Source organism: Pinus tabuliformis, chromosome 4_1 (genome assembly GCF_031772625.1).
Source record: "Pinus tabuliformis cultivar Carrire ecotype Pingquan chromosome 4_1, CPIR1, whole genome shotgun sequence".
Lineage (NCBI taxonomy): Eukaryota > Viridiplantae > Streptophyta > Pinopsida > Pinales > Pinaceae > Pinus > Pinus tabuliformis.
Genome location: NC_142303.1, coordinates 359,403,294 through 359,412,955, shown reverse-complemented (window position 1 = coordinate 359,412,955; position 9,662 = coordinate 359,403,294). Strand labels below are relative to the sequence as shown.

General features: G+C 34.4%; 1 protein-coding gene across 1 annotated transcript; it reads left to right on the top strand.

The window, feature by feature from the left end:
- Window positions 1-851: 851 nt before the first annotated feature.
- On the top strand, window positions 852-6,563 carry LOC149175769 (putative flavin-containing monooxygenase 1). The gene is made up of 5 exons (XM_089419741.1): window positions 852-1,381; window positions 2,849-3,089; window positions 3,228-3,400; window positions 5,518-5,867; window positions 6,011-6,563. Exons 1-5 carry the CDS (start codon window positions 887-889, stop codon window positions 6,348-6,350), a joined length of 1,599 nt encoding a protein of 532 aa, XP_089275867.1. The 5' UTR covers window positions 852-886; the 3' UTR covers window positions 6,351-6,563.
- Window positions 6,564-9,662: the final 3,099 nt, after the last annotated feature.

Below are 9,662 nucleotides of genomic sequence, written 5' to 3'. Positions count from 1 at the left end.
TTTCAAAAAAATAAAATCAATGAGATTTCAAAAAAAATAAATTTATTTGTTATTAAATAATAATAATTTATTTATAAAATTCAACTAACTAGTTTTAATCTTTTTTAATCAAAAACACATTATTAAGCCATCAGCGCAAAACCTAATCGGTTGTACACTGACTGCCGCAGATATAATAATCATTTGACATAATTGCCCATCATTTAGACTCATTCTCATTCATATCATAATGCCCGGCAACTTGACATTATCATATAGGTACGGACGGTCATAAAATATTCAAAGCACGTTTTTTTAAAACGAAATCTGAGTGGAAAATTATGCTCTGCACAGTCTCCAGAGTGCCTTTGGCAATAGGGTCGTTGTAACCAACCAATAATGCAAAATTGCCAAAAGATTATTATTAATGCAGAGGTGCGGAGAGGATATTACAGCCATGGCGGCGATCCAATTTGCATTAATTAAATGTATAGTCTGAATAATTCGGCTGCACTGTCTCCTATGAATGTTTTTTTAAAATAGAGACGTGCACCAAGTGGACCTGAAACTATTTTTGGCCTCGGTCCAATTTGCATTAATTAAATGTATAGTCTGAATAATTGGGCTTCACTGTCTCCTATGAATGTTTTTTAAAATAGAGACGTGCACCAAGTGGACCTGGAACTATTTTTGGCCTCTCCGGATAAAATTTGGCAATATAGTCAGGCGAATAGAACAATTATGAGTTTGACATAATGGACAGATCTGTGATCTGTCAAGCCATAATCTGGACAGATCAGTGATCTGTCAAGTCATAATCTATTTATAGTATATATAGGGCGTTCATGGCCTTTGAATTTGATCTGCACAAGTGCTACCATTAGTTTTTCAGGGTTGTGCTTCATTCATGGCTACCAGCATTGCTAATATGTCGGTGGAATGTGAAACTGAGAATGGATTCAGGAAGAGAAGAGTGTGCATCATAGGAGCAGGTGTGAGTGGTCTTGTTGCAACCAAGTATTTACTAAAGTTGAATATGGATGTCACTGTGTTTGAATTAAAACAAGGAGTTGGAGGATTGTGGAGAGAAACATTTGGGTCCACAATATTGCAGACTCCTCGCCATGAATATCAGTTCACTGATTTTCCTTGGCCAGCCCATGTTACTGCCAAACATCCCACTCACTCTGAGGTTTTGGATTACTTTGAGAGCTATGCCATGCATTTTGGATTGCTTGATCACATTCACTTCAATACCAAAGTGGTGGAGATTAGATATATGGGGGAGGATCGTGAAAGAAGTCTAGACCATGCTGGATTATGGAGTAAGAATGGAGGCCCATATGCAGATGGTGCTGTTTGGGATGTAGGTGTGCAGAAAAGAAATGAAGAATCCATAGAGGTAAAAAAATGTGTAACAATATGTGTGTTTCTTGTTTTCCTATATATATATTTGTGGATATTTGAATATTGTACTATGAACATACATAAAGATCAGTTCGAGTCAAAGCTGACACATGTAAATTCGAGTGCCATACTAGGAAAGTGATGTTTTTTTCTTCTTCTGCTAGGATGCTTTTTTCTAAAGAGATGCAATGTCTTTTCGGTGTTTCGATTGCGTTTAGAAAATGCCCACTGTTAAAGCTTACAACTGAATAATTGCTTAAACAAGCTTCTGGCGTGCTTTTTTGAGTTTTTATTGGAGAAGTTAGATCTTGGATACTTTTTCTCTCGGATTTCTATTATAGGGTATTAAAAGTGTTATAAAATAAGTGTGATATAATAGTTTAGTTTTTATTGGAGAAGTTAGAAAATAAATAATGAAGAGTTAAATTTAATATAATTATATATACAAGTAATGACCATTTTTTTCCAAAAATCAACTAAAATAGAAAAACATTGTCTATCTTCAATTTTAAAAGTAAAAAGAGATTGAAATATCTTAAAATAGGGAGGTACTTCACAACCCCAAGGGGTTGGGGTTATTATTATTATTATCATTATATGGGGTATGGTATAAATATATTTATTTGCAAACACATAATAATATTATTATGTCATGTGTTTTCTCATAAGAGGTTATTGGTTCAAATTCAAAGGAGCTAGAGTATGTACACTTTTATAGACTTTAGCAATCAAACGGTTATGTCGAAACAGGTCCCTTTTCCCACAAATAAAAAAAGGTGTACACTAATTTGGTGTTTAAACTTAAAAATAAATTCTTATTATTATTAATGCATATAGTGTAGTCTCATAGAAAAAATATATATGCTATAGTAAAAAAAAATTTACAAAATTTTAAATTTGAAAGACTCAAACAAATTAAAAAAAAAGCTTTTTGTTTTTCATTAGTAAATCATATATATTTTTAAATTTTATGGTCTTTTAATTTGTTTTTTTAATCTATTTATAATTTAATAATAAATTTTCAATTTTTTTAACTAATAATAAAAAAATATCATCTAATAAAAATTATTTATTTAATACTTTTGATTAATAAATAAATACTCATAACCAAAATAAAAGTTATTTATTTAATACTTTTGATTAATAAATAAATACTCATAACCAAAATACAGAAACAAGATGATTCCACATGAAGTCAGTATACTTTTCCAATTTAAACAAGTCAACTGCAGATGTAAACCTGAAATTAAAGGGCTTCCTACTGATGTTTATATTCAATACACCCCAATCTAAATTCAGTAAAACACACCTTGACTGGAACATACCAAGTGTTCATGAATTTCCCATCCCCCCAACTAAGCTGTGAAGTACCTGTTTCAATGGCTGCTACAAAGTTTTGATTTCCTTAATCCAGTAGAAATTTTTGCTCACCGGTGTCTGTTTGTGTTGGCTTATCATCCAGTGGTATCGTTTTGATTTCCTAGTCCTGTGCATTGGTAGGTATGGGAATCTGCCCTACATCCCATCATTACCTCCAAATAAAGGACCAGAGGTGTTTCAAGGAAAAGTTTTACACACCATGGACTACTCAGGCTTGGATGAAAAGGATGCTTATGAGCTGATCAAAGGGAAACGAGTAGTAGTTATTGGACTCCAGAAATCAGCATTAGATTTTGCTGCGGAATGTGCTGAGGCGAATCGAGGTATGTTTATACACATTACAGATACCATACAAGTTGTGTTTCCATCCGTTCAATTCAATTATTATTGGGTTATTAGTGGGTTCTTTCAAATTCTTATTGGGCTATTAATGGGTTCTCTCTTACTCTTGGGAGGAGAAGATGGCCATCCTTGTACAGTCGTCTTCAGAAGAGCACACTGGGGAATTATTACTTACGAGCTCTTCGGATTGCCTCTGCAACTTTTTTATAATACGCGTTTTGCGCAGTTCTTACTGGAAAGGCCTGCTCAGGGATTTTTGCTCACCGTACTATCGCGCCTATTAAGACCACTGGTATATATTTTTACCTCTTTCGTCTTTTCAAGCATGAATGAAAAAAGAATGATAGAATCTAGACTCGTCTTTGATGGTGATGAACCTTTTTTTTTTAAGTAAATTGTGTGTTGTGTTAGTTGATATGTGGCGATAAATTTTGTAGTAAATTGTGTGTTGTGTTAGTTGACATATATTTATATATATCTGTAAAAAACCCTAATTTTATCATACCACTTCAATTTTCATTCCAGGAATCTGGTCATTTTTTTTTACCTTGCCATATCCCTCAGGCTCTGCAATATTCCAAGAATTCCCAATTTCCTTCATAATGCCTATTTTAAGGATGCCTATTTTAAAGATGATGCCAACCATTCAAAATTCTGTCAGAAAGTTTTCAATTGAGGTCGATTAACAATTCTGCATCCGTGTTTGTTTGCCAGTGTGGTGGGGGTTAGATCCGTCCACTATACCCAGCCCATGTAACAGTGCTTTGAATCTGGATGATGCATTATATGCGATTTTGCTAGGCTCCAGAATCCATGACCTTTTCGCGCATGTGTAACAGTTCATTGAATCTGAGCTATGCATTAATGTTTTTGTTTTTAGTTTTCGTCGTTTTATAATTTATTTAATTGGATGATAATATTATTTATAGCTTGAGTGAGTTAAGGGTTAAGAATATTTGTCTTTTTTAAGAGGTATTAGGTTCAAATCCAAAAAGTGGTAGAGTATATGTTTGAGTAGATTTAACAATTGTATGTATGTTTTACTAGACTTCGTAGTTGAATCGCTGCACTGAAGTGGCTCCCCTGTCTAACAAACAAGGGGGTCTCATACGCTAATTTGGTGTCTGGCTTGAGTGTGACCTCAAAATTGGATAATAATAAAATTGCAATATTTATTTTAATAAATAAATATTAAATTTAAATTAATATATTTTGTTTTCAGAGTAGTCAAACCAATAGTAACCACAACTATTTATGACTATTATGTGCTAATATTAAAACTCAAATTTACTATTTCAAAAAGCTTTATTAAATTTTATTTTATTTATAAAATAATCCAAAAATGAAAACTCTTTTATTTTCTTGTCACATTATATTGAATTTAGATGATGCATTATTTTATGTGTATTGAATTTGAACATGAGTGCTAATGAGCTTATTAATGTCTCTGAGGTTGGGTTTAATTAAAGGATTATTTTAAATCATCATTATTAAATTATATATTTTTAATTATGTTAACAAATGTGTATATTTTGAAATAGGATTTTTTTTTTTTTAATTTTAATTTAATTATCAATAATTATTAAATAAACAATAGAGATTTAATCTCTCTTTTTAATTATTGAATTATTTTAAATTATTATTGTTAAATTACATATTTTTAATTATGTTAATAGATGTGTTTATTTTGAAATAAGATATTTAGAATTTTAATTTAATTATCAATAATTATTAAATGAATAATAGAGATTTAATTTCTACTTTTAATAATAATCATAAATCAAATGTTAAGATTTATCTCAAAAGTAATTATGTTTTTTTTACCTTTTACTTAAATTAATTAATTAGAAAAAAAAAAGTTATATGAATCCGTATTATATGAACATGAGTTATGGACATGTATCATATGGTATTAGTAAGCCATGGTATTGTCACATAATTCTATTAATATGTTAAAAATTCGAAGAGTAAAGTGAAAGTGAAAGTGAAAATACATGATTAAAAATCTAGTTACATATTTTTTTAAATATATAATATGATTATATTATTTTTTTATAATTAATATTATGATAATAATAATTTAAAATAAAACTTTATTTTTATTTTTTTGGATAATGTAAAATCTGTCATAAAATAAGTGTTGCATAAAAGCTTTTACCAATTGTCTAATTTATATAAATACACTAATTTTATGTAACTATTTATTTACTAAAAAATAATTTTTTTAATATTTAATTATTTACTCATGTTAGAATTAAATTTACTAGTATATAAAATATACCAACAACTTTCTAACATAATAAAAATTGAGATATCTGAAAACATAGTTACGATATCTCCCATATTAAAGTATGATATACTTGTAATTTTGATGTTGATAACTATGTTTTTCCTGTATTTTTTGTGCAGAGATGGATAATATTCAAGCTCTTAGAGTTTTACCTATGTTGGAAACTTCCCTTGAAAAAGCATGGTCTTGTTCCAGACCACAGCTTTGTTGAGGAATTAGCTTCTTGCAACACTTCAACATATCCTGCTAATTTGTTTCCAAGAGCAGAGGAAGGTTGTGTACATTTTCGGAAGTCATCCAATTGGAGTTTCTCCAGTAAGGGGATTGTACTAGACGATGGAACAGAGGTGAAAGCTGATATTGTGGTATTTGCTACTGGTTATGATGCTGAAAAGAAACTAAAGAGCTTACTTCCAGAACCTTTTGCAGATGTCCTTGAGAAAACAGCTGGTGTAGTTCCTTTATACAGGTATGGTTATTATTTTTTGTTCTTTTCTCTGTATTTTACTGGACACAATTAAGGGAAGAATATCAATAATAAATCATAAAAATAAAGTTCAGGCCACCTTCATAGCCTAAATCACTTTTCCTCTGCTGCTAATGAACAAACAGGGGGACCATCCATCCACACATTCCTCATATGGCAATTATTGGCTATTCAGAAAGCTTAGCAAATCTGTATTCTTCTGAAATCCGTGCTCAATGGCTGTCCCATTTTCTTTCTGGCAAATTTGTCGTTCCCAGTTTGAAGGAAATGGAGACAGATGCAGAGAACTACTACAACCATTGGATGAGAGCTTCACCTTTCTATTGGAAACCCTGCCATGCAGCTTTTCAGATATGGGACAATGATAATCTCTGCAGGGACATGGGGTGGAATCCAATGCGAAAGAAGAATTGGTTTTCCGAGCTCTTTGCTCCATACAGTAATCTCGACTATCGAGAGATGTAGAGTATGTTGGACAGTGCTCAACGAACTAATAGTGCCAGAACTTCGTTCAAATTGTTGCAGCTTGTCATTGGTACTTTGCCTTTCACAAGTTAGCCACCAGCAATAAAGTCCCAGTGTCTGGTTGTTGTTGTAATATCGAAATCCTTATGACATGTCACGAGGAAAACCTCGGTCCCATCATTTCTTTAATAAAATAGCTGATGTGTTTTTGTCTGTGGAAGCTTCCTGTTTTGTTACTTATTATTCCATTATTTCAGAAAGCACTAGATTACGTAAAATGTAATGTTTTTCATTCATAGGGTTTAAACCAAAAAATATAACTCATTCTATATGATATTAGTTCATATAATATTTTTAATTAATTAATTTAATTAAAAGGATAAAAAATGCATAATTATTTTGGAGATAAATCTCAATCATTGATTTGTGTATACTACTATGAAAATTATAGGATATTTTATGGAGGTTAAATCAATACCATCCACTCAATAATTATTGGTAATCAAAGTAAAATTCCAAAATCCATTCCAAAATATACATGCTTATCTAAATAATTTAATTTAAAGTTTTTAAAATTAATGAAAATTTTGTTAAATTTTTCATCATGTAATAAAATGTCTATTTTTTAAAATATACTAATTTAATTTAATTGACTAAGGCTTTTATTTCAACTTAAGGTGGGTGAGGATTTGTTGATTTGTTTATTTTTATTTTTTTAATTGAAGATCTAGATTGACTTTTAATAAATTAAAAAATTTAGATTTGTAGCGTGGCTCCCACCCACCAATTTCCTAAGGATGTGAGATTATTCCAATTCTAATAAGTTCCTCCAATGGCGCCCCTCCTTGACCTTCAACAACCTTGAGGGGATCTCTTGAAACGGGTCCCCCTTCACCCCACCTTCCAACCATCCACTAATGGGGCCCCTCCTTGAACTACCCATCCTTGATGGGGCCCCATCACCCCACCTTCCAACCAAACATCCCCAACCCCACCCAACCTTGTTGGGTTATATTTTTTAATATTTACCTTTCCTCAACCCATACTGCGCCCGAGGCCCACCTCGGCCCAACAACCCCTTGGCCCACCTCGGACTCTCGACCCTTCAGCTCATCGGCCAACCCCTCGGCACCTGCCCAGCCCCTCAGCCCTTCGGCCCCATCTGCCCCTCCAACCTTCTTTTTAAATATTTGCTCAGCCCCTCGGCCCACCTCGGCCCCTCCAACCTTCTCTTTTAATATCTGCTCAGCCCCTCGGCCCACCTCGGCCCCTCCAACCTTCTCTTTTAATATCTGCTCAGCCCCTCGGCCCACCTCGACCCCTTCGACCCCGCCCTAGGCTTATCTTTTCCTAGGCTTACCTCTAGCTTTCGTCCCCTCAACCTTGACCGTCGCCCTTCGGCCCATCGGCCATTCCCTCGGCCCTTTGGCCCCTCGTCACCCACCCAGACCCTTGGCACTTGCCTAGCCCCTCGACCCTGATGGGGCCAAAGGGCCGAGGGGATGGGCAGGTGCCTAGGGGCCAAAGGGCCGAGGGGCTGGCCAATGGGCCAAAGGGTGAGGGTCGAGGTCGAGGGGACAAAAGCCAGAGGTAAGCCTAGGGCGGGGTCAGAGGGGCGGAAGGGTAGGGTCGAAGGGCTGAGGGGCCGAGGTGAGCCAAGGGGCTGAGCAGATATTAGAAAAGAAGGTTGGAGGAGCCGAGGGGTTGATGGGCCAAGGTGGGCCTCAGGCTCAGTATGGGTTGAGGAATGGTAAATATTAAAAAAGATAACCCAACAAGGTTGCGCGGGTTTGGGGATGTTTGGTTGGAGGGTGGGGTGATGGGGCCCCATCAAGGATGGGTGGTTCAAGGAGGGGCCCCATTGGTGGATGGTTGGAAGGTGGGGTGAAGGGGGACCCATTTCAGGAGACCCCCTCAAGGTTGTTGAAGGTCAAGGAGGGGCCCCATCAAGGTGGCCGGCTCAAGGAGGGGCTGCATCTTACTTAATGATGCAACAGAGATGAAAGTTGATATTGTGGCATTTGCCACTAGCTATGATGCTAAAAAGAAACTAAAGAGCTTACTTCCAGAACCTTTTGCAAATGTTCTTGAGAAAACAACAGGTGTAGTTCCTTTATATAGGTATGGTTATTATTTTTTGTTCTTTTCTCTGTATTTTACTGGACACAATTGAGGGAAGAATATCAATAATAAATCATAAAAATAAAGTTCAGGGCACCTTCATAGCCTAAACCATTTTTCCTCTGCTGCTAATGAACAAACAGGGGGACCATCCATCCACACATTCCTCATATGGCAATTATTGGCTATTCATAAAGCTTAGCAAATCTGTATTCTTCTGAAATCCGTGCTCAATGGCTGTCCCATTTTCTTTCTGGCAAATTTGTCTTTCCCAGTTTGAAGGAAATGGAGACAGATGCAAAGAACTACTACAACCATTGGATGAGAGTTTCACCTTTCTATTGGAAACCCTGCCATGCAGCTTTTCAGATATGGGACAATGATAATCTCTGCAGGGACATGGGGTGGAATCCAATGCGAAATAATAATTGGTTTTCTGAACTCTTTGTTCCATACAATAATCTCGACTATCGAGAGATGTAGAGTATGTTGGGCAGTGCTCAACGAACTAATAAGATCAGAACTTTGTTCAAATTGTTGCAGCGTGTCATTGGTACTTTGCCTTTCACAAGTTGGCCACCATCAATAAAGTCCCAGTGTTTGGTTGTTGTTATAATATTGAAATCCTTATTACATGTCATGAGGAAAACCTCGGTCCCATCCTTTCTTTAATAAAATAGCTGATGTGTTTTTGTCTATGGAAGCTTCCTGTTTTGTTACTTATTATTCCATTATTTCACAAAGCGCTAGATTACCTAAAATGTAATATTTGTCATTCACATGGTTTAAACCAAAATATACTTGTTCATATAATATTTTTTTAATTAATTAATTTAATTAAAAGGATAAAAAATACATAATTACTTTGGAGATAAATCTCAATCATTGATTTGTGTATACTATTACAAAATAGAATATTTCATGGAGGTTAAATCATTACTATCCACTCAATGATTATTGGTAATCAAATTAAAATTTCAAAAACCATTCCAAAATATACACGCTTATCTAAATATTTTAATTTAAAATTTTTAAAATTAATGAAAATTTGGTTAAATTTTTCATCAGGTAATAAAATGTCTATTTTTTAAAAATATACTAATTTAATTTAATTGACTAAAGTTTTTATATTCAACTTAAGGTGGGTGAGTAGTCCCACGGGGGTAGGCTAGTTGGTAGTCACAATGCGGT

What these genes read in the sequence shown, in the direction of transcription:
- LOC149175769 (XM_089419741.1), top strand. Translation starts at nt 887, where the DNA reads ATGGCTACCAGCATTGCTAATATGTCGGTGGAATGTGAAACTGAGAAT. An exon ending in ATGTGCTGAGGCGAATCGAG is followed by an intron (nt 3,090 to 3,227) that starts GTATGTTTATAC and finishes TGGGAGGAGAAG; the next exon opens with ATGGCCATCCTTGTACAGTC. An exon ending in GGTGTAGTTCCTTTATACAG is followed by an intron (nt 5,868 to 6,010) that starts GTATGGTTATTA and finishes ATGAACAAACAG; the next exon opens with GGGGACCATCCATCCACACA.